This window comes from Ammospiza caudacuta, chromosome 10 (genome assembly GCF_027887145.1).
Source record: "Ammospiza caudacuta isolate bAmmCau1 chromosome 10, bAmmCau1.pri, whole genome shotgun sequence".
NCBI lineage: Eukaryota > Metazoa > Chordata > Aves > Passeriformes > Passerellidae > Ammospiza > Ammospiza caudacuta.
In genome coordinates, this window is record NC_080602.1 from 4316330 (window position 1) to 4341474 (window position 25145).

The following is a 25145-nucleotide window of genomic DNA, read 5'->3' on the forward strand; positions in this document are numbered from 1 at the left end:
TTGGGCTGTGCCAGCACCAGGAAGTTTTCAGATCTGGGCGCTGGCGCTGCCAGCCAACACCAGATGTGGGTGGCGTCATTGCCAGCGACAGAAATCTGCCAGATTTGGGCTCTGCTGGCACCGGGAAATTTCCAAATCTGGGTTCTGGTTACATGAAACACAAGATGTGGGGGCGGTGCCAGAGCCAGTAGCAGGAAGCTGCCACAGGGTTTGGATTTCTGTGCCAGCAAATTGCTGCACTTGGGCTGTGCCAGAATAGGGAAATTTCCAGATCTGGGCACTGGCAGTGCCAGCAAACAGCCCATTTCAGGCTCCAGGAAGGACTGGATCTGGATGCCTTCCTCTTTTCTTTCCTTCTTTCCTTCCTTCTTTCCTGGGGTCCTGCGGCCAGCAAACTCCCGATTGGGCAGTGCTGGCAAGGGGAAATTGCCAGGTTTTAGCTTTCTTTGCCAGCAAATTGCTGGACATGGGTGGTGCTAGAAGAGAGAAATTTCCAGATGTGGGCACTGACAGCGCCAGCGCACACCAGATCTGGGTGAGGGATGAGCTGGCACTGAGAAATTTCCTGATGGTAATTTTCTGTGCCAGCAAATTGCTGGAATTGTGCTGTGCAGGCATCTGAAAAATTCCGGATCTGGGTACTGGCGGTGTCAGCACACGAGATCGGGTTGCTGTAGGTACCAGATCTTTGCTTGGTTTTGACTTTCTTTGCCAGCAAGTTGCTGCACTTGAGCTGTGCCAGAATATGGAAATAACAAGATGTGGAAACTGGCAGTGCCAGCAAACACCACATTTCAGGAAGGATTGGATCTGGACCCGTTCCCTCCCTGCCTCCCTCCCTCCACAAGGTGCCAGAGGGGCTGGAGAGCAGCCAGGCAGAAAGGGACCTGGGGGCACTGATGGACAGCAGGCTGCACAGGAGCCAGCAGTGTGCCCAGGTGGCCAAGGAGGCCAATGGCTCCTGGCCTGGATCAGGAATGGTGTGGCCAGCAGGAGCAGGGCAGGGATTCTTCCCCTGTGCTCAGCACTGCTTGGGCAGCGCCTCGAGTGCTGTTTGCAGTTCTGGGCCCCCCAATTTTGGAAGGACATGGAGGGGCTGGAGCGTGTCCAGAGAAGGGCAACAAGGCTGGGGAGGGGTGTGGAGCACAAGTCCTGTGAGGAGCAGCTGAGGGAGCTGCTGGGGTTGTTTATCCTGGAGGAGAGGAGGCTCAGGGCAGACAAGGCAGTGTCAGGGCACAGGGTGGACTTGATGATCTCCATGGCCTGTTCCACCCTTGCTGATTCTGAGATTCTCTGAAACCACCCTTGGAGCAGTTGCAGGATGAGCCCTGGGCCTCCTGTTCAGAAGCTCCAGCAGCCCAGGTCCCTCAGCTTCTCCTGCCAGCCCCAAAGCCCATCCTGTCAGTCCTGCAGAGCCTCTGCAGCTCCTCCTCACTGCCCAGAACAGGGAGCCCCAGAGCCAGACACAGCAGCCCAGATGTGCCCCCCTGGCCTGGGGTGCCGCTGGCAAGGGAGCAGCACCAGGCACTGCAGGAGCCTGCAGACAATTGATCTGAAGGCCAAAGCTCCTTAGCTCCTTCTGAAAGAGCAGGAACAGTTCCTCATTCCAGAGTGGTGGAATGCTGGGCACTGCAGCTCCGGGTGAGGACTGGACACAAGTTTGCTCCCACTGAGTGCTGGGATGGGTTCTGCAGGAGCTCTGGGCTCCTGTGCTTGCCAGGCACAATGAGGAGAGAAGGAGCCATGTGCACTGATGTGGGAAATGGATTTGTAGAAAGTTTTTAGAGCCTAATAGAAGGCCCACAAAGTATGAATCTGTATATAAATCTTGAGACAAGAAATGCTAACTTAAAAATTTCCATGGAATAGGACAGATATTGTTGAGAGAGAAATGCAGCTGGAAAAAAGTTTCAAAAGATGGCCTTGCAAATAAGACTTTGGAAAAACAGAGCTATGAAAGATGCATTGTAGTGGGACCCACAAAGAGTAGTTTTAAATAATTGGCTTTAAGGCATCTACAACATGGCATGGCAAAAGGCTGATAGACCAAGAAACGCTTATAATGTATTATAATTAGGAAGTAATTGGCTTCTGATTGTGATGGCGCGTATTATAACATCTGTATTGTCTCACCCTTCTCATGAGACTGAAAATGGAATAGAAGTTTTTAAAACACCTCTCAGTTGCCCCATCTCTAGGTCAAGAAAAGAGTATTATCCAACACACTGACACACCTTTTCCTCAAGCATAGCCCAGCCTGGACCAAACACACTGAAAGGTTTCCCCTGTGGCCCATGTCTCGAAACATCAGGTCTGCTGTTTGACAACTCAGGTTGGTTTGGTGTCAAGGAGTTCCCTCAGAAATACTGGGTTTGTCTTCCTCTGTGCCTTCCCCTCAGCAGCCTTGGGGATGTTCCTGTGTGAAGCCATCTGTCTCACACAGTTTGAGACAACTTCAAACAGGATACTGTGCAATAAGTCGTCTCCTCTAAAGTGTTCCTGCAATCCCTTTCCAGCAATGGGAAATTATTACTGATAGATGAAAGTGGAAAACCCCCAACAGTTTATTATCAAACAGAATCCCCCATGACACGCGTTCCAAGAAGGCGCCGGGGTCTCTCTCGGAAGAACAGGAGCTGTCACGGAGCAGTTCCAGCAGCTGATGGAAGCTCGGGGACTCATCCGGTGTCGGCTTTCTCCCACGGCAGAGCTCCATGGAGCGGGCAGGGCAGTGAAGCAGCTGGGCTGGAGCCCCTCGCTGCCTTGTCTCCCCGGCGTGGCTCAGCCCACAGACTCTCGGGCTGGGAGCGGGGCCACTCCGCTCCTGCCGGCACCGTGTCCCTGGGCTTGGACAAACAGTTTCCTGCCAGGAGAGCCCTGCACACTGCTCCACAGATCTTTCATAAAGGCCCAAACCAACTCCAAACACTCTGTCTGCAGCAGCTTTGCACAAAGGGCTGCAGCAATCCAGGACAGCTGCAAGTGAGTGTCGGAAGGCTCTTGTCTTGTTCCTGACAGCAGAATTCTTGATGATCTGATGCAGTTTTATTCAGATGTAACATGAGAGCGGAGGTTTTTTGTTAAAATATTTCATGATGAGTAACAAGCCTTGGGAGCATGAGGTACAGGACTGACATGCCAAAGCATGAGCGTATCCTCCAAAGTGGCCAGTCTAATTGTCCATTTTATTACTCTTGTAATCACTTCACACTAATGAGGAAAACCAAGCTCTGCTTGGAGGCAAAACAGGCATGGGATACACTATGGTCCCTCGCAGGCTCAGCAGGGCTGGCAGTGACAAAGCAGGCCGTCTGCTTCATTGTGAACCACTACAGAGCTACATCCCAATCTGGTTTATGTAGCGTGGTATCATTAAGAGCTCCTTTTCTGCATGAGACACAAAAAGGAGATTCCAAATGATCTTCATGCAAGCATGCAGTAAAGAACTGCTTCTGCTATCCTAACAAAGCGTTTGCTTTGGCAATTACACTCTTCTCATTCATCTTTTGATGCAGACACATCAGGTTTTCTCTCACACCCCTGCAAGGCTGGCAGTCTCTGTTTCCCATTTCCTGTTCTTCTCTAGAGATGGTGCAGTGGCTGCTTTGAAACAAAAAGCCCTGAGATCTGGACAGCTTGAAGGAGCATGAAATGCTAATTAAGTGCTCATATTGGTAACACCCAGGTCTGCCCTGCCCAGTGCTCTGGAGCAGCAGCAGCAGGACCATGCATCATTCCTGTTGGTTGATGTTCATGTTTCTGGTGTGCAAGAGCAATGACTTTGAGGAGGGACAAAAATGCCCCTCTTCAAACAGTGGGTGTGCAAGGAGATGTGAAGTTTCACAGCCTTTTCTAGGATATTTCAGAAAGATCTAAGAGAATATTGTGGCATGGGGTAGGTCCCTAATTTTGTCTCCAGAGAAGTCCCCAAAGGGCACATTGACTCTGCTGCTGATGGCAACCCCATAAGCTCATGGACCAGTTTTCCCTGCAACGTTCCACCCTGCCTGGGCTTTGCTAGGCCGGGACTAGACCCAGAGCTAAGCAAACTCATTCAGCCAGGTGACATTGTGTAACATCAGAAGCTGGCAACCATGAGGACTTTCCTGTCAAAAGGTTACAGCTTGCACTGGGCCCAGAAGTGTTTTACCCTAATGCAAAGCAAATTGAAATGTGAAGTTTAAAAGCTTCAAATGACTATGAAAGGAAACTGCAGAATAATTTCTGGAAGGGCAGCATTGTCAATGACCATGCAGCCCACCAAGAGCTGGAGCTGAATCCAGAATTGCTTCTTCCAGCTGTGCAGGAATTCATTCCACTGGCAAGCACTGATCCACGGGAACAAATGATCCCCTAGCTCTGGGCTGAATGGCACCCAGGCTGCAGTGCAGATTTGAGGAACCCTTGTCACTTGTTATTGGCCTCCCAGGGCACTCATCCTTCTGCAAACAAGGTGCAAACAACACAGCTGGAGTGCTGTTCCGGATAAATATACATATGGGTGACTTTGCCAAAGCAGTGCATCATTTCCCAGTGAAATACATGACCTCTTCTTACCTATGGAATTGTGATTGAAGACACCTGTGAGCCAGATCAGTGGGAGATTGCAAAGGAGCAAAGCTTTGGGATTTGGGCACACTTCTCTTGGTTTCTTTGCTCAGGCCTTTGGTGAGCACAGAACACACCTAGATAGAAAACCTTTGATTATACAGGATCTTTTGGATCCATTGTCCCTCAAACAGGTCAACAGGTGACTGTTGTAATGCTAAGTAACAAAGAGCAGCACAAATGACACAAAGATAACATGGCCAAAGTGGAAGAGGAGAGGCCCAATGAGGAAAGGATGTGGTGAGACACTGGCACATTGAGTGAGCTGCACTCCCATAATCTCTACGCCAGCAGGTCCTGGTCTCACATTCTCCTCTTGGTTTTTTCGATTTTGTTTATTTATTTCCTTTTTTTTCATCATCAAAATGAAATATATAGAATTAAAGACATGTAATCAAAACTTAAAGACAGAATCAAAACACATTAATTCAAAACTACATCTAAAGATCAGAACATATGTACATCTATAACTATGAAGCCTAACGCATCAATCCTATTCTTCAAGCACTCTCCATACAGGCGGCAGCTTCTTCCTGAGCTTGGAGGATAGAGAGCTCTTCTGGATGGGAGACAAGGACTTTGTGGGTGAGAGAACATCGGAAGTGTCCCGAGACAACTTCTCGGTAAGACCATAACCAGTCAGATCTGCAAAGCGGAGACACAAAGTTTAACAGAGGCCTCCATGCAAACCTGAAGCATCTGAAGCTCTGTATTTCATGGGACACATTTCCTGGAGATGTGGAAACAGCTGCACAGGGAAACATGCTCCTGCTGGCAGACACTGAGGCAGGCCAGGGCAAACCCTGAGCCACTTGCCCAGAGCTGGCACAGGCCCAGCCTGGCCTCTGGGCTGCCCTGGGACAGCAGGGAGCCCAGAGCCCTGTGCTCCCCAGGAATGGCTCAGCTGCACATGCACCCTCCTGCTCCTCTGCCTGCCCCACAGCTCAGCAGCCCCACAGCTCCAGGGGCACTGGCAGCAGCACAGCTCATTGCAGGGGCACATGCAGGGCACAGCTGTTCCCTGGCAATGTGCACAGCCTCTCTGGGCTGCCACAAGACCCTTCCTGCCAGCAGAGATTGGCCCAGCTCCCCCCTCACCTCTGTGTGAGGCTGAGCCATGATTGCCTTCACCTTGTCCTCCATCTGGAGCTGCTTCAGGCCCCCATGCCATGACTAGGAAGGGCAATGGAGAGAGCAGGGGCAGATGCACACCCTTCCTTAGGATTTTGTCATTTTTGGCACAGCTAAAAAGGCAAATCCAGAGGTGTCCAACTCAGCGCTTCCTCAGCCTTCTGGAGAACATCTCGCCTTCACCAGCCCAGCATTCTGGAGAGGTTTTCTCGCACATGTGGAGGCTTGCTGGCAGCACATTCCTTCAGCTGGGTGCCCATCACCTTGCAGAGGGCAGAGGCCAGCTTGGTGGCCACGGTGCGGACGCTGGCGCTCCGCACAGGCAGCGCCTTGTTCTCCAGGCAGGACCAGAGCACGGGCAGGGCGTCGCGCTGGGCGACTTCAGGGCTCCTGGCATGAACCCCCTGCACAAGCACTGCCGGGACAGAGACACAGCTCCTTACCCACCAGCCTCCCTGCAACAAGGATCTGCCTCTGCTTCTGCTTCTTGCCAGCCTCTCTGGCCAAGAGCAGCAAAACAGCACCCAGAGCCCCTTGGTCCAGAAAGGGGCAAAGCAGCTGAGCATCCTGGAAACAGAACCACCAACCCCTCAGCACTAACTGCTCTCACCAGAGCCTTGTCCCTGCGGCAGACTTCCTACCTTTACTAAATTATTTCACAATCTCTGCATAAACAATGAATGAAATGTCCAATTGCCTTTGATTTCCATTAAGAAGTTGTCTAAACCCACACTGAAGATTTGGAAATGCACCATAGAGAGGAAATGGAGAGATTTCTAATAAAAGGGATGATTCCATTTTTGTAGCTTTGATGTCAAGTGCCAAATGTCTAATCTGGCTCTTCCCTGTGCTCAGTGGCACACAGCAAAGGGCAGGGTTAGAACACACCTCAAAACTCCAGCCCACCAGAGATGGCTGCTGCCTGACAGCTGGATGAGAAGCATCAGTGACCAGCTGGGGTCTTTGGCAGAATGCTTTTGGGGCTTCCAACAAAGAGCTGTTTCAAACCTCAGGGTGTCTTAGATAATTACTCAGACCCCATTGCCTTGGCATTTGGGCATCTCCACATTTTAATGCCACTTCCCCTCTCAATCTTAATGGCATTTTTTCTTATGATGTCCACTTGAATAAGGGCATAGAGAAAGAAAAATGCTACACAGGGGACTCAAATATAACCAAAACACGAGTGTTTTCTCATATTGTCTCTGAAATATCTCTGCTCATTTTCTGAACTGAACTATATCAAACACAGACAAAAAGTTACTACCAACAGGCTTCTTGCATGGCAGATTTGGCTGAGAGATCAAAACCTGAAATGCTTTGGAGACCATTCTTGTTTTCTGATCAGACAAAATGTTATCTACCAGCCATTTAATATTCTGTGGTGGAAGAGACTTAATTTTCTCTATGCTGTTAATCCACCAGCAGTCAGCAACAATGAAAGAGCTCCTACAAGTACCCAAAACCAATTCTGCTTAGCAGGAAAGGGTTATGGAACCCATTTTAAAATGGGAATTCATTTGAGTTTAAATGCAATTAAAGACATTGGTGACTACTGAACAGGAGGAGCACCTGTCTGTTCCTACTATATTGCAGAGAGAGCATCTGCTCTTTCTAAAGTACTCCAAATTTATGGTTAAATCGTTTTTTTGAAAAAGATGACCTCTTTTTCAAAGAACAGCTAAACTAAATTCCCTGTTGCTGGAGATGTACTTTATTCAAATGCTCTTTAAAGGGCCTTTGACATTCCCAATCACTGAACATGCCCTTTTGAGATTCCTAATGAAGACACAAAGTGTATTAAACCTTGCATTCAAAGATGTTGGCATAATTAGCAGTGGATTTAGCCCCAGTTGAAGCAAGGCTATCAATCATCTTCTCTGCTATATATTGAGATTATCCTTTTTCCATTCCTTGGCTCTGGCTGACACAGCAAGCTCCTCTGAGGAATCAATTATCAGCTGCATTTGTAGCATTTTGGGCAGCGCTGACCCAGGCAGACACTGTTTGCACACCCTGAAAGGCTCAGTCCAAGGCCCCTCTGACAGCACAGGCAGGGAGCCTCAGCACTCTGCTTCTGTCCCTGTGCCCCAGAGGCTGCCTTGCACTAAACCCGTGCCTCTGGTACCTCTGTTGAGTTCTGGCCTAAAGCTGTGACCCCCAGGCCCTGCACGGTTCAGCCTCAAAACTTTCCAAGAGAAAAACAAGAATTCTGTGAGGACAAAACAAACTGATGCCCTGAAACAGCATTGGCCACCATTTCCCCTCAAAGATCACAGATGCCCCTGAGCTCCCCAGAGAGGAGCCAGCTGGGGCATTTTCAGCCCTCCCTTTGCTGGAGGTGGTTCTGAGATGCCCCAGTGAGAGCTCAGCCCCAGGCCGAGCGCCGCCCCCATCTCAGGTGCTGCCCAGCTCTGCAGCAGCCAGGGAAAACCTGCCAAACCCACCTGCCTTGGCCATGGGGCAGCAGGGACACGCTCAGCACCTCCTGGTTTGGAGGAGCTGCTCTGCTGTCTGCTCACAGGCATTCCCTGTAAATGCTCCCTGGGAAGAGCTCTGGGCTCAGAAGGGGAGGCCAAGCCTGTGATACGCTCGGTGACATCCAGCAGGGCTTGGCCACTCAGGTGATTCCATTGGTAGCTGAATTCTTTCAGCAGGGACACTTTATCTACAAGGGAAACACACGTTCCTGCTCACTTTGCTCAGGTCATAGGAGAAAGGGCAGGGCCAACACCATTTTATAAAATAAAGTACATTTCTGCTGTGTTTTGAATCCTTTTCTTCTTTCCTTCCAGCCTACTTGGCAGGGTTTTAAATTCCAAAATAAAAGCTCTCCTTTTGTCGGTTTCTCGGCTGTTTTATGGCCTGGAAAGGCTCGGGGATGGTCTTGGGCATCCCACGCTCCAAAGGATGAAAAGAGGCTTCAGGTTTTTTCTCGGTCTTCAGTGTTTATTAGTTGTTTATCTAAAAGATTTTCTCTCGGCCCGACAGAGGTCTGCACAGCAAGTCAGCCATGAGCACACTGCGAGCCCCCGGGGCGGTCACCTATCTTTATACTCAAAATTATGTATACAATATTTATCAATTTTCCCCAATACCTTCTACCCTTATTAACCGGTGCACTTTTAGTAATAACCAATCCCAAAGTGCCAACATCACCACAGAAGATGGAGGCTAAGAAGAAGAAGAAGAAGAACAGGACACGCCCCAATTCCTCCATCTTACTTCTTTAGACCCCCTGTACAGAAATCCTAAACCCCGTGTTTCACACTCTAATTAACTTATCCCTTCACCATTTACCCCAGTGAAATCCTCCCATCCTCATACAGGTGTCGTCTCCCGTGTAGGATCAAAGTCCAGCCTCCAGACACTTCTGGCAACATTCCAGGACTCCCGAGCCCCCCAAGGGTGGTCTCGGTCACTCTGCACATGAGTCCTGAGGTGCTGAGATCCCACATCCTTTCACATTTGTAAATCCAAAGTTGTTTGCTGTAGCTGGAGCTGTGTTAAAACATTTCACATCAGGGACCTCATGAGTTCAGTCACATGGAAGCAGCGAAAAGGTTTTGCATCCCAGAGCACAAAGGAAGAGCCCCATACTTGGGACACAGAAAGGCACTGAGTCAGGCAGTTCCTGAGTTCACAGAGCAGCTGGGGAGGAGAAAGTGGAAGCTCCCCTTGAAGACCTGCCTCTTCAACACTCCTTTTTTCAGGCATATTTCCCCACTGCAGCATTCTCAGAGCTGACATAAATGTGTGTGGCAAAGGAATTTAGAGCAGCCCTTGCCTATGTAGTTAATTGCTGTGGCCATCTTGCCCCACGCAAAACAACACGTGGAACAAGGCATCCTTGAAAGCTGGGTTTATACCTGTTTGTTCTAAAGAAATGAACTTGGTGAATCACAAGTTCCCCTTTGAACATAGAAGACAAAGAAGAAAAGTGGAAAATAGGCAGCTAATGCCTCTAATGTAGAGCCTCCCAGGTGGCTGCCCTGCAGAAGCTCTGATGGGTCAGTGTCCCTTCATGCCAACAGCAAAGCTGTTCATTTCGGAAGTCAGATGGGGCCCAAGCAAACTCCAAACCCCCTTTGCCTCTGAACTGTAGCAGAGCTGCAGTCCAGGACTTGCTCTTCAGACAAGCAGCACAGAGCCAAGGGCTCCTGGGACTGTTGGGAAATGCTGATCCCATTCCAGCCTGTTGGGGATGGTGCATAAGGACTGCACCTGCACAGCCTCTGGTGGGTGTCAGCTGCAGTGTTCCACACACAAGAGCAGCTGTCGAGGCACTCAGCGCTCTCTTGTGCAGGAGAGACAGAGACGAAGCTGAGGAGAGTCCCTGCCAGGGCTCAGCCTTACCCAAATGAGCAATGGATTCTCCCAGTGCTTTCACAGCTGCCCCACGAACCCTGGGATCCTTTGAGTTCAGGTTCTTTGTTATTCCTTCCACCAAACCAATGATCACCGGGTTCAGGGCATCTTTCAGGGCTCCTGTGATTTCAGCCAGCATGTCCAGTGCCCTCTGCTTCACTTTCTTGTGGCTGTCAGATATTCTCAGGACAAAACAATCAAAAATCTGTGAAGAGAACAAGCAATGTGAAAGCTGGATTCAAATGCCCCTGTTTGAAGAGTGGCTGTAGCAGTCAGCAATGTCAAAGATGAAAGTGATCCTTTCTGTCAGGGCAGCACTCGCTTGCACAATTTCACTGTTTTCCTGTGGGCCACTCAATGGAATGGTGGCGCAGCCTCATGCTGGTTGAAAGATTTTCTTCTGTTTTTAGGAGGTTTGGCTGGGGACTGAATGGTTGCTATGGTATTTCTCTCCATCTATAAATCATTAAATCAATTCCATTTATTAATGCTAAAGAGTACCTTTGCTTTGAATGGAAGCAGATGTTTACAATGCCTGGTTTTCTATACAGTTGCCTCAAGTACTGAGGGCAATTATGATTTTGCCAAAACTATGGCTGGAGGAGATCTAAGTTTTCTTTGTTTGTCTCAGAGCCAGTGTCTGGAGAAGAGCAGGGCCCTGATCAACTCTTCCAGGATCCAGACCATTTCTCTAAGTAACAGGTGGACTTCTGAAATGTAATGTGCTGTACAGCTCTCATTAGAGCAGGTTCAGTCCCTTGACAGCCTCATTATCAGGCACCTTTCCCTGGAGAAAGGGAAAAAGCAGCTACTGGGAGGAGAAGGCAGAGATGAGTCCTTAGCTGTTTTCCTCCTTTTCCAAAGAGAAAAAAAGACTCCCAAGAAGGGTGAGCACTGTCTTTACCAAGAGGAATAGGAACAAGGATGGAAATGAGTAGCCAGAGCTGTGCCTGTGTAAGACAAGATGGAGTATATAGAAGTATCCTTAAATAAAACAACTGGGTTTAAACCAACCCAGCCTGATACTTCCCTTCCCTGTGCAAACCCATTTTTGGTCTGGAGAACAATTGCCATGCTTTCAGGGGCTGGATTCCCTTCACTTCACCCAGCTGGGAGTAGGAGAGAGCAGCAGTTACACCAGCAGAAAATTCTGCCATCATCTGATGAACAGCATCAATAGGCACCTGCCAGACAAATACAGCTGGACTGAAATAACTTGTCCTGAAGCCTGGACCTGAATTACATTTGTCTGGGTGAGAGGGACCAGCGTGTCCCAAACAGCCAGGACAGAGTGCCAAGACACACTGAATTAACTTTGCTGCTACAGGCTGAGGAAAGGAGATAAAGGAAAGGAGCAGCGAAGATACCCCACATACTTGGGCAATGTTAGTGGAGATGAGCTGGGGGCTGGTTTTGCACAGGTCTAGGAGGAGTTCCACTCCTTCCATCCGTGCCTGAAAACCCCTTGGCTTCCAGGAGATGGTGAAGCTTCTGGAGCAGCTCCGTTTCTTCCACTGCTGGAGGTGACGTGACCTGGGCTTTTGCACGGGGTAGGAGGTGTCCATCAGAGGGAGATTTCACCCTGGGAAATAAAACCAAATGAGGACCTGGTGGTGATAATTATCATAGCATGGCATCCCCATAGTGGAAATAATTAGCATGGGCTCCATGATTCCAGAAGGCTGATCAATCACTCTATCATACTATACTATACTATACTATACTATACTATACTATACTATACTATACTATACTATACTATACTATACTGAAACTCATTGCCCTCACAGACAGTCTGATACAGACAGACCAGATTGGGCAATTGAATCCAAAACACCATCACCAGTGGCCAATTAAGAAATTACCCTTTGGTAAACAAATCTCCATAACACATTCCACGTGTTCACAACAACAGGTGCAGCAAGTGAGGATAAGAATTGTTTCTCATTCTTTTCTCTGATCTTCTCACAGCCTTCCCCAGAAAAATGCCTGGGAAAGTTGTGCCTGCTGCTCTCTATGGAGACAGTTGCAGCCACAGACAATACCTGCAGTTAATTGTGAGCAAAACATCTTGAGCAGCTTTCCTAATTATGTCATTTCAAGCTGCAAAGTCATGGGGCTCTGAAGAACAACATGGACCTCATGACAATCATTACAGGAGACAATCTGCAAGTGACATTCTCACCACTGCTCACTCAGGAAAGCCAAGGATGAGATGCATCTGATCTATCTTCAGATGGCTGCCAGGGCACACAGATCACTTTGCTTTGTGGAGAAAGAGAGACACTACTGCCAAGTTTAAATGCCTCCTCATATGGGACGTGTGTGTCTTAGAATAAGGGAACTCATCACTCTGGAGAAGTGTCTCTGCAACGAGGCATGACAATCTGGAAAAGTAGCTCAGATGCATTCTGAACAGATAAACAGGGCCATATTTGAAAGATTCAGAAAATCAGTAAGAGAGATAAAAACAGAAGCCAGACATCCCAGAATTACACTCACATTTCATTTGCTTCCCTGGAGACCAGATGCACAGCTTCACAACCCCACCGGGAACAATTCTCCTGATCAACCTGTCTCTTCCATGAGCACAGGAAGATGCCAGCTGTGCTACTGAGGCATGTGGTCACTTTCCTGCCACTGCTGAGCAGGACAGAGCTAAATAAATCCCCTCTGCTATCAGAGCAGAACAGGTACAAGCAGCTCTGCAGCTGCCATGAAGAGACAGCAAGGAGCAAATTCCTGTCTTAAATGCTGATTGCAGCACAGGGGGAAATAAACCAAACATGCTGTCCATCAAGCAGATTACGTGAAGGACAGGAATTTCAAAGCAAAAAGTGCACATTGAGACACCTGTTGACTGAAGTTGTTCAGGAATTGCCTTGCTCCTTACTACTCAAACTTGGCACTGTTTGAGGGTAAGGAAACCACGATTCCGCCAGGCCAAACCACACGGATGAGAACTGCATCTTTGTGGAAGGGCATCTTGCTTCCAAACTGAGATTTCTCATCAAAACACCCATCTGAAAAAGACTCCACTCAGGTGAAAAAAAGCCCTGTTTGAATTTACTTGTCCCAAGTCATGCAGCAGAAACTTGGCTCTCTCCCAGCCTCCACAGCACTGCCCTTGCCACTGCACTGGATCGTCTGAGCTGCCACCAATGGGTGTCTGTTTGTCTCTCCATTTTTGTGGAAACCCCTCCAGAGAAGTTGTGTTCAGCACAATGCACAAGTAGACATTTTTTATCCTAGAGCATTTGTAGGGAAAGGAAACAATCTGTGGCATTGGTCATTTCTGCCAGACAGTTTTTCCTGAGGAAGAGGCATGCAAAGCTTGCCATGTGCTTTGTCACATCTGACAAAAGTGCTCAGTACCGTTTGCCAGCAGACAATGTGGCCTGGGGCTCCTCTGAGCCATCGTTCCTCTCCTTCACCGGCTCCTTGACAGATGGGCCTTCAGCCTTCTGGTTTTCCGTCCCCTACAAAGACACAGAGAAACCCCATCAATCTTTAGAGTATAAACCAGGAAATTCCCTGTTGAAAACACAAGTTAAAACCAGGATCACTGCTACCAAGGCTTAGGGAAACATTTCCTAACTTACAGATGAAAACAGACCAGAGATTCAGTGATGCCAACTCTTCGTTTTCAATAGCCCAAGGCAGGTTATGGGTGCTACCAGACTCAGCAGCAGTCTAAAATCCCAAATTCCTTAGTCTTGAGCATAAATGGGAATAATGCAAACTGGCAGGCAATTAGTGTTTGTGAAGGAATCAACAGAATAAACTGGACTCTTTGGGGGTTGGCCCAGTGTGTTGGAAGTTGATTTGGTTCAACACTCACTCTCCCTGTGCCTGCACAAAGGCAGGCTCCCTTCTATAACGTCAATAGAAAAAATAAAATTGCCTCCCTCAAACAAACAAAGGATTTTTCACTGGATGCTGCTGAATTCACCAAGCTTCTTCCAGCCCCACATGGCTGGACAGCAGGGCAGTATTCCCAAAAGACAGACAGTCATTGTAGTAACTAGGCTTGGACATCTTTTGTAAATTTGGGAATTTTCTTGGCACTACTACTTCCAGTGTCCTTTGCAAAGACTCTGTTATCTTCAGAAGCACAATTCTCACTTAATTGCTGTACAGGGGGCAGGGTAGGGAGAGCATGGTGGGTGCTTACGCTTAAATGTAAATCCATTTTCTCCTCTTTCCCTTTCCTCTTTGTGACAAGTATTGAAAATATTCAAAACCCCACTTTTCCCTAGTAATATCAGTTCCTTTGTGGTCTGCAGATGAACAGGCTGAGGATTAACAGCTCATTCCCAGGAGCAAAATGATTCAGCAGAAGAGGAATGAGCTAAAGACAGATTGGGTATGTTTGATCTCATATTAGCAGTGGCAATACTTGCACAAAGGAGACATTTCTCCTGCCAAGCACTTATTTTCTTCCTAATTCTTGTCAGAATATCTTCCAGGTCACGGGGGGAAAGAGATTGTTCCAAAACTGTTTTAAATTGTTGATGATTGAGCAACATCTTCACCATCTCCTCTCCATAATGCCTAAGGAAGGAAGGAATGAAGGAAGGAAACAAAACAAAAGTGAACAAACACAGGAAGAGCGTTACCAGAAGAGACTGATACCTTAAACTCATCAGGTGCAATCCCTGCATAAGAAGGCATTGCCTACTCAGCAAAGAGGGAGATTTACCTCACTTGACACTGCACAGTGCTGTCAGCTGAACACAAGAGGCAAGAGGAGAATGTGGGGCCACAGAAAAATACCATTTCACTCTGAAACTGGGGGTGTGCTTCTGTGGCATCAAAGCATCCCAGGGAACAAGCAAAACACATCTGCTTTGTTGTCAGAGCCTGTTAGCAGTGTCTTGCTGCCATTGCACAATAATTTGCCTTTCTTAACCTGGCAGGGAAGCCAGGACAAAACACCTCATGCATCCTCTTGATAATTCTATACTCTGTGTATGCACAGGGGCAGCTAGTTGCTCTGGTGTTCTTGGCAGCTATTCATGGGAATTTCATCATCAAAGGAAGGGGATTTTGGTGATTTGGGTTGATTTTGCCAGTAGGAAACCACAGTTTTCTTCAAGAAGAAGTTTGGAACTCACTGAGCCACAGATAACAGCATTCTAGAAATCTGCAGAACAGGTTTAGAAAGACTGAATATTTTGGCTAAAGACCCCTGAAATATTTCTAGAAAGTCTGAAGTTAATGAGAAATGGATGTTGGGATCCTTCAGTGATGAACATTAGCCAACACTTTGGCTTTGTGTTTTGCACCTAAGGCCAAACAAAAGTGTTGGACTGGCTGATCTGAGCTCTTTTGATCTCAGTAAAGAATCCTTCAAGCCACAGGAAAAAGGTGGCAATGCTCCTTTTTGCTGGCCAGCCTCAGGTCTCCCAGCACAGCCATTTGCCCAGGCAGCCCAGAGCAGTGGTCACAGTGCCAAGGCTGACAGAGCTCAAGAAGAGTTTGGACAATGCTCTCAAGCACATGGAGTGACTCTTGGGGTCACTGCACATGGCCAGGAGATGGACTCGATGACCCTGATGGACCCTTCCAACTCAGCATATTCCATGGTTCTGTGACCCTTATTCACACCGTGAGGTAACTTCATATTCCCTTTAGTTTCCACTCTTGTGTGGTTTCACCTTTACAGCCAGACACAAAGCGGTTTTCCTGTTTTGGGAGGTGAAATGAAGATCATTACTTGTGTCCTTGTGGCAGTCCTGAGCAAGCTTCCCTGCCACGTGTGGCAGCCTCTCAGCCCTGGGGGTGCCTGCGAGCTGGGTGACTCCAATTCTCTCCACCAGGGACAGGAGGAGTTGGGCCGCACACTCGCGCACCGGGGCGGGGCGGCTGCTGGGGAGGAGAGAGCAAACCCTGGGCACAGGGACAAGGAGCAGCGGCAGCGCCGGCCTTGGCCAGAGCTGCTCCCTGCCCTTGCTGGGGGAAGGAGCCCGGGCTCTCCCTGCGCCTTCAGACACCTGCACAAGGCTCTGTCCTCAGCTAAACACAAAGGTAGCATTGCACACTAGGCCTGCCTGCACGGAAGAGGGAGAATTCAGTCTCCCTGCACTGTCTGATACTCAGTTTCTTTCACAGTATTTGCTCGGAGTAAGATTAAAGAAATAGATGACATATGAATAATTTAGAAATTAAGGACAATTGATGCTGACCCATCAGAGGACACCCAGTACACAGAGCTACAGCAGGACTGAGGCTCTTTCCACCCATTTATCCCCAAATCTGCAGACCTTTGGAAAACAACAAATGCAGGGAAAACACGTGGTGGGCTGTGAAGTTGCAGAATATCCAGCAATGCAGCCTGTTTCTGCTGTGGGGCTTGGCAATGGATCCATCTGAATGTTTTACCCTATTGCAAAGCTGAGGAAAGGGGGGCAGGCAGTTTAGCCAGGCTGTCCTGCTCTAGAGAGTGTCTCTTGGGAACTATCAGGCCCAGCACCAACATTTAAGGCAGCATTTGCTCCAACTGTCCCATGGCTGTCAGCCTGTGGAGGTGCCTGTAGAGTGATTCATCTTCTCAAGGCTAACATGAAACATCAGTTTGCATAGAAAGTAGAGCTCTAAGCCAGGACAGTCATACAAGGCTCCTTTGGCAGGAGCTGCACCTGCTGTGCAGGCTGTGCCACACCCAGCAGATTGTCCCCCATGTGCTCCACGCCCCAGCAAGGACCCTCCTCATTTCCCAAGTTAGTGGCATCATGAGGAGATGTGGTTTTCCCAGGGCCTCTGTGGTTAGAGCTGTGAAATACCAAACACTGCTCACAGCTGCAACTGCAATTGCCCCTCTGCCCACAAAAGCACAAGGCTCTATCCTTGGCCTTTGCAGGCACTTTCACTTCCCCATCAGTCACCACATCTAGGAAAATCTGACAGACTGGGAGAACTCCAGGAAGCAGCAGGAAGCTGAGTCAGAGGACCTTTAGTTTGGGTATCAGGAAAAAGGGTTTTTCACCCAGAGGGTGGCTGGGCACTGGAACAGGCTCCCCAGGGCAGTGGTCACAGCACCAAGCCTGACAGGGCTGAAGGAGCATTTGGACAGCAATCTCAGGAACTTGGTGTGACCCTTGGGCTGTTCTGGGCAAGGCCAGGAGCTGGACTCCATGGTCCTGATGGGCCCCTTCCAGCTCCCCATATTCTACACTTCTGTGATTCTGAGAACTGATGGGCTGCAGGAGGGCAGAAATAGGTGACGAGAGGACAGAAGTGAGGTTGGTTGGAGAATCAAGTCACTGAGTTCACAGAAGATGCAGGATACAGGACCCTTCCCTCCAACCATTCCCATTCTCTTCTCCCTCCCACACACACAAAGGTGAAGAATATCACTAAAAGAAGAAGAACCTACTTGACTCCCATGTCCATGAGAGCAGTCATTGCTCGTGCAGGAGTCACATTCTCCACCAGGATCCCCAGGGTCTGACTGGCTACTTTCTGAACAAATTCTGGGGAGCTGGACACCATCTGGAGAAGGACCCGAGCACCCTCATCCACCTCAGAGTCCATGTCCTTCTTCAAGGTCACAGAGAGCTCTCCCAGAGTGACAATGGCAGAGCAGGACACCTTGGAACGGAGGTTGGTCACCTGGGGAAGCCATGAGGGGAAACATAAGAATCACCTTGAAAAGAAAACCAGTTGCCTTCAGGAGAAGTCCCAGGAAATGACAACACATCCCACTGTGTCCAGGGTAACATACAAGTACAGGAAGAGCTGGAGAGCACAAGCACAGAAAGGCACTTACTCTGGCACCAATTTCTGGCCTCAGACCTGCTCACTTCAGGGCTAAAATAAAAATTTCATTCAGTGTTCTACTTAACCCTTCTAAAATGTCCACTGCTTTCAGTTTAGGCCCTTTTACTAGAAAATTAAAGCAAGGGCTGCTTTCAAATCATCAAGGCACAAGTCATAAAGATAAAAGAGTCAGGTGCTCCTGTTCCAAAAAGCAACACCAGCAGTTGAAGCACTCAGCCAGGAAACAGAAAACACAGGCTCAGGTCTACAGAATAATTTGCATTGTTGAATTACAGCTTGGGCAGAAACTGGGACTCTGGGAAATAACATCATCAGTGTCTCAATTTCTGCCTTTGCACTCAAAGATGAGTGTCAGATACCCGACCTGCCAGTAAATACAGCTGCATGTGCCCACAGATCCTACAGATAGCTGACAGAAATTAGAAATCTCAGGTCTAAAACCAGAAATGAAGGCAGACCCTGAGCACACATAGAGATGAACAAGCACATACCTACTCTACACACCGTGTATGAAGTATGGGGGACAATTCAGAACAATGTTCTCACCTCGCTGGTAACTGCCAAGCAAACCTCACAGAGGCTTCAAAGCAGGACCTCTGAATGGGACCCAGCCAGGTGTTGGATGGTGAAGAGTCCCTTCTCGTTCAGCTCCCTGAAAGGCAGAAGATTGATTTTTCTCTCCACCAAGGCAGCACCCTCTGAAATGAGCAGCACTGGGACAGGTACATAGAGGTGTCAGGGATGGGCAGGGGCATTTGGAGCCTGCAGTTGCTCCTCAGCTTGGCCCCTCTCCTGCAGAGGCTGGTCCAGGCCAACACTTGGGTGGTGCTCCGGGGCCTTGGAGCCAGGGGTGAGGTACCACATCTGTACCAGCTGTGCAGCAAGCCCGACGGTACCTCCATGGACGGCGTCTGGGGGCCCTGGTCGCAGGCTCTGGCTGCAGAGACCCCCCACTCCTCCGGTGAGCAGCCATCCCCTCTGCAGGGTGCTGGCAGCAGCAGCAGGGAGGCACCCACGCCTGGGGCTGCAGGGCTGGGGGTCCTGTTGTAGCAAGGTGTGACTCCCAAGTTTTGGGGGGCCAAGGGGAAGCAGCCCCCTCCCTGTCCTGGCTCTCCCTGCCCAGGAGACATCGGGCTGTGCTGCAGAACCCCTGACCTGCGGCACGTGCGCTGCGAGCGGGGCTGGGACCCTGCAGAGCCCCACAGCTCCCACCAGCTCCTCTACCGGCCACCTCCGAGCGGGGCTGGCACAAGGTAAGGGGCATGGCAGGCAGGTGGCACCCATGCAGGCACATCCCAGAGACCACTGGTTCTGCTGCGTCCCAATATCCCACACTGGGCCCCTTGCCCATGCCCTGCTCTGTCCTGCCCTTCCACCACCAATCTCATACCCCCTCACCACATTGCACCTCCAACTACAAGCAGCAGTAGCTTTCCTGGGGAAGAGCAGGAGGACTGCTGGCTGTGGGTATGCTTTGGTGAGACACTCTGGCTCCCCACTCCTCCCACAGGGAAGATGCATGGCAACAGTGCGAGGAGGTAAGCAGGGGGGCACAGGGCACCTATGCCTGCACCTTCCAGCCCAAGGCTGGCAGTGCCATCTCTGTCCTGGTGAATGTCACCAGGACCCACATGCTGCCCACACTCAGCTACTTCAAGGAGCCCTTTTGGCTGCACCAGGCTGGTGAGTCCCAGTGCCACCGCAACCCCTGCTTGGCTCACAGGGGACACAGTGTCCCCTGTCCCGTTTCACAGGAGCGACAAATGCCTATCCCCAACACCAGCAGTGCTCACAGATGCCCCACAGCTTGTGCAGGCAACAGCGTCGCAGGGCCGGCTGAGCCTGCAGTGGCTGCCGCCCCTGGAGCTGCCTGCAGAGCAGCTGGACTACCAGGTCCGCTATGCCATGGAGAACAGCCATGACTGGAAGGCAAGGCCTGCCCAGGGTACCCCGAGCAGCGCTGACCCCTCCGCTGCTGACACACGGCAGGCGCGGGGTCGGGCCAAGCGGGACCCGCCCCTTGGTGCCAGCCCACAGCAGCCCTGCCTCCAGCTCGGCTCTGCCCCGCAGGTCCTGCAGGTTCCGCGAGCAGCGAGGAAAGAGGTCCTGGACCTGCGGCCAGGCTCCCGCTACCCCGCACAGGTGCGGGCCCGGCCCAGCGGGCCGTGGTACCGGGGCAGCTGGAGCGCCGGGCCCAAACCCGTTGTGGTTGATGCCGTGGCCGATGCGGGTAAGGGGCAGGGCTGGAGGCTGCGGCCGCAGGAGCCACACGGCTGACGGGCAAGAGGCGGACAGTGCTGGAAATGGGGAGGGGGGCACGGGGCAGGGGGCTGCGAGGGGCTCAGAGATGGTGGCTCTGGGAAAGGCTACAGTTCCGGCATTCCTCCTCCGATGCAGGCTGGCTCATCCCCAGTGTTACGGTGGTGCCGCTGCTCTTCTCAGCAGTGCTCCTGGGGCTGCGCTGCACCTTCCCCTCCCTCTACAGGTAAGGGCTGTGCCAGGGGCAGGCGGGGGGGTCCAGCACCAAGCCTGGGCACCTTGCATGGGGCATTAGGGCACCTCAAGTCTGAGGGTCAATTCGATGCCCCTTCCTGCGTAGCCAGCAACATGAAGCAGAAACTCTGGCCGCCCGTTCCTGAGCTGCACCGTGCTCTGGGCAGCTTCCTCCAGGAAAGCAGCAAACACGGCCAGGTGAGTGGGTGGGCAGGGCGACTCAGCTGCTCCCGGGGGCAGCTCGAAGGGCAGCCCCTACCCCGTCCACTCCATGTCGCCCCAGGCCATGCCTTCGACAAGCAGCCGCCGGAGGAGACCGTCCTGCCCTGCCTGCTGGAGGTGCTGCCCGGCCCGCGGCGTGAGGCGGGCCCGCCGCCGGAGCACGCTGGGGGCCGCCTGTCCAGCACTGACATCGCCAACCAGTCCTACCTGCTCATGAGCGGCTGGGAGCCGCGGGCAGCCATGACCGCACCCACCCCGCCATAAACTCCTGTTTTCCCCCGAGCCCCCGCCTGGTTCCTCCTGCGCCGCCGCGCCCCCGGCCCGGATCGCCTCAACTTAGCAAGAACGCCCCGCCCTGGTCCCGCCCCCGGTCCCGCCCCCGATCCCGCCCCCGATCCCGCCCCCGATCCCGCCCCCGGTCCCGCCCCCGGTCCCGCCCCCGGTCCCGCCCCCGGTCCCGCCCCCGGTCCCGCTCCCGGTCCCGCTCCCTCACTTCACGCGCGGAGCGCTCCGCCCCGTCCCGCGGCTCAGCCAATCGCGTTGCGTCGCGCGGCCGTCGCCGGGCAGTGCGCGGCCGGTGGGTGTGAAGCGGCCAAGCGCGGCCCCGTCCGCCCGCCGTTTGAAATGCTGCGGGGCGGCCGAGCGGCGGCGGCGCCGCGGAGGTGAGCGTGCCACAGGGCCGGAGAGGCGGCCTGGAGGCGCAGTCCCGAGAGGGGAGGCTGTGGTGAGGCGGGCAGGGGAAGGGAGAATGTCGCTTTTCGGAGGGAGCCCCAAAGAGCGGCTGGAAGAGGTGCCGGCTGATCAAGGAGCCCCGAGGAGCGGAGGGAGGGCGTATCGGCTGACGGAGTGTCCCGAGGAGCGCCTGGGGAGAGTGGGGGTGTGCTTTGGCGGGGAGGAGCGGCCGGAGCGCTTGCACGGTCCGGTGGTGGGGAGGCCGGCGGGGCTGTCGGAGTAGGCTCAGCCCGGCCGGTGGGCACGGCTAACCCCGCCCGCCCGCAGGACCACGGCGCAGTTCCTGTTGGAGGCGGACCTGCACGGGCTGCTGAAGCTGGACACGCTGATCCCGAACGCGCCGCCTGCGCGATGGCAGCGCAAGGCCAAGGAGAGCGGCCCCGGGCCCAGCCCCGTCGGCGTGTCGCCCCTGAAGCCGGCCAGTCGCTCCCACAGCTCCAGCAAGACGCCGTCCACCACAGCCGGTGAGCGCCGGCCACCGGCGGCAGAGGTTGAGTGTGGGAGCCTGGCCCAGGCTGCTTGTCCGTAGCCACGGGGCTCTGGGCTCCCTGCCACGCTGCCCTACCGGCTGCTGCTGAGGCAGGAGGAGGTGGGCTGTGCTCCTGACAGCCACCCACCTCCTTGCCAGCATGAGGGGCAGAGCTCTGAGCACTGGGGCTGGCCAGCTGCTGTTCGCCCAGCTGAGCCTTGCTGGCACAGCTGTATGCTAGGACGAGTGTGGGCAGGACTGTCAGCTGACAGCTTTACATCCTGTGAGCGTTTTTGTATCTTCCCCTTATCTCTGGACTCTGGAATTGTTGCACTAGACCCAAGGAGTTGCACCACACTGTCCCTAACCAACTTGGTGGCAGGGAGGAAAATATAAGTTAGTTGTGACTGTGTGGCATGAGACCTCAGAGTCCTACTTGTCTGGTGGGTGTGATGTGGAAGAGTGTTGGGTTTGCTCCCGTGAAAGCTCTAATACAGGCTGTTAAATAGCTGTAAGACAATATTTTCATATGTGAATGCAGGTAAATCTGGATCCAAAATTCAAAGCTACCCCACAAAGGCGGGGGGGATCGCTACATTCCCAAACGCAGCATTATGCAGATGGAGATGGCAAATTTCCTCCTAAGCAAAGAGAATGACCCTGCTGAGGATTCCCCTACCAAGAAGGTGAGCATGTTGCTAAGTTACAATTACTTCAACAACCGCTACTCCTTCCTGCCCCTTTACAGAGCAGTGAACAATAGGTTCTATCAAGGGGGCACACGGGACTGACAAGTCCCAGCCATCACTACTTGCAGCTCTGGGCTTCAGGAGCCTAGGATGAGACTGAAGCTGTAGAGACTGCCATGCACTCTAAGCCTATGCTGCCTCTGGTAGCAAAATTTAGCTTTTGACTAATGAGGCTTTAAAATGTAGCAGGCAACACAAACACAAAGCTGTGAGCCTATGCAAAGTGAAACTGCTGGTGGTAGCTATTCTAGGACAATGTCTGCACAGGGAACACTTCTGGAATGTTTTACACTGTCTTCTGAAATCTGTTTGTGAAGCATTTGGTTGCTTTGTGGCTGTGGCTTTTCGCACTGGCAATGACACTGAATTTGCCATTGTGTGAAAATGTGAGCAGGACGATGTATGAAAGTGTGAGGAAAAACTGCTTTGACCTGCCTCTGTGTGACTGACCCTTGCAGCACAGGCAAACATCTTCAGATTCTAAGAGAAGGGGACTTAGGTGTCTGTTTAAATTGCAGTGTGGGAATTGTTTTAAATGCATTGCACTGAGGGTGATTTGTCTCTGTAGGAGCAACAGAAAGCCTGGGCAGTGAATCTGAATGGTTTTGATGTAGAAGAGGCAAAAATCCTCCACCTCAGAGGAAAACCACAGAATGCTCCAGAAGGTATGGTACAGGCTCTGTGTGAGCTGAATCAGCAGGAGAGATCAGGTCAGGGGAACAGCAACACAGAGGCTCTGTGTGTGGTCACAGGAGAAATCAACTGGTTTCTGAGAGCTGTGCAGGCTGGAGTCTCCTTTCTTAAGGCTCCTGAGGTCGAGGGAGGGCATAACAGTTACAGGGAATTTATTTAGGAGAGTTGCTATGACTGCCAGTTGGTCACCTGTTACAGGGCTTGCAAGGGTCTTCAGGGTGGAGAGAGAGACGAGAATCTTGACCTCATGTTCAGAAGGTTTGATTTATTATTTTATGATATATATTACATTATTACTATACTAAAAGAAATAGAAGGAAAGTTCCCAGAAGCTAGCTAAGCTAAGAATAGAAAAAGAATGAATAAACAAAGGGCTGTGTCTCAGCAGAGAGTGAGACCCAGCTCTGCCTTGAGTGGTCAGTAAATCCAAACATCCACCCGAGACCAATCACACATCCACCTGTTGCATTCCCCAGCAGCAGATAACCATTGTTTACCTTTGGTTGCTGAGGCCACAGCTCCTCAGAAGGGGGAAAAATCCTAAAGAAAGGATTTTTATGAAAAGATGTGGGTGACATTTCACCTATACTGCAGGTTCCAAACCTTCCTGAAGTCTGTAAGAGCATCAAACCCTCTGCTGTGCACTTTCTAGCTTAAACTGCAACTAAATATAATGGGATTCAAAAACCCAAGTGTTTGTCAAATTTGTTTCCATGAATGAGGAAATTGTAGCTCACCCCTGTTCAGCAGTTCATACTGCCCGTGATTTTAGTGCACTGCAGGCTTGTGAGTGTTTCTCTTAGGACTTTATTTTCACTCCAAGGGATTCCTAGTTGGGTGAGCAGCACTCAGCTGGGAGGAAACGAACTCAGGTTAACAAACCTGTTCTCCTGCACACAGGCTGTCAGAATAACCTGAAAGTGCTCTACAGTCAGAAAATGGCACCTGGATCCAGCAGGAAGAATAGCAGAAATATTCCCTCAAAGCCAGAACGGGTCATGGATGCACCAGAGATGTTCAACGACTACTGTAAGTAGGCTGCAGGGTTGAGTGCTGGGCATCCAGAACATTCTGCACTGGATTGCTGTTCCTAGGACAGTGTAACTGGGCTATCTGTATTATTTGGTGTACCCAGGCTAGCACAGACCCCTTCTGGAGTGTCCCTGTGTGGCCTTAGCGGGACACTGGTCTAGGGCACAGTGTAGATGCCTTGGAGCAGGGTACCTGGCCCCAGCAGCTGGGCATAGTGACACTCAGAAGGCTGCCCCTCACCTGCACGTGTGTGTGTGCACATGTGCACCCACACCTGCTGCAGCAGCACGGGTGAAGGGCAGGGCTCTCTAGCCATCATGGTGTGACCTGCATTGCTCTTTCAAATTGTAGAACTGAATCTCATAGACTGGAGCTCCCAGAACTTCTTGGCAGTGGCTCTGGACAACACTGCTACACAGCGCTCTCATACCAGGACCTCAGTGCTGCCTCACCTGAGGATTTAGAGCTGCCTCCTGGCCTTTCCAGGCTAAATGCAGGTGCTCAGGACTCTGAGGTTTCCTGGCTTCTTGGGAGAAGGTGTTTGCTTCATTTGGACTTCTTGGGGTTTCATTGGAGGTGCCAGGCACAGGCAAATTTCATCTCCACTGTGAGCTCTTCATTCTGCTTGTTCCCATGAAGCTCAAATGCCACCCTGAGCTCATCATTCCTCTGGTTCCCGTAGACCATCACAGCCCTTCCATGGCCTCTCCAGAGAGGAGCAGCTGCACATCTTCAGAGCAGCAGTTGCCGGCCCGCATCCCATCAGGGAGGGAAAGAGTTTCTATCCTTGCTTTCCAAGCAGGCTCTGGTTAATGACCCTTTAAAGTGTTTTCCTGCAGTGCTCTATCATGGGTAGATCTCAAGTG

The 25145-nt window shown here is 51.3% G+C and overlaps 1 protein-coding gene across 1 annotated transcript; it reads left to right on the forward strand.

Annotated features, from left to right (window-relative positions):
• The first annotated feature begins 466 nt into the window (after positions 1–466).
• On the forward strand, positions 467–20868 carry LOC131562124 (thrombopoietin receptor-like). The gene is made up of 9 exons (XM_058811696.1): positions 467–535; positions 18688–18850; positions 19013–19142; positions 19400–19572; positions 19676–19818; positions 19960–20119; positions 20287–20374; positions 20493–20584; positions 20666–20868. Exons 1-9 carry the CDS (start codon positions 467–469, stop codon positions 20866–20868), a joined length of 1221 nt encoding a protein of 406 aa, XP_058667679.1.
• Positions 20869–25145: the final 4277 nt, after the last annotated feature.

Bases quoted from the DNA above. Each gene is read 5' to 3' on its own strand.
- LOC131562124 (XM_058811696.1), top strand. From the start codon at position 467: ATGGGTGGTGCTAGAAGAGAGAAATTTCCAGATGTGGGCACTGACAGC. The intron at 536-18,687 runs GTGAGGGATGAG...CCTCTCCTGCAG, and splicing joins CCAGCGCACACCAGATCTGG to AGGCTGGTCCAGGCCAACAC. The intron at 18,851-19,012 runs GTGAGCAGCCAT...CTCCCTGCCCAG, and splicing joins AGAGACCCCCCACTCCTCCG to GAGACATCGGGCTGTGCTGC.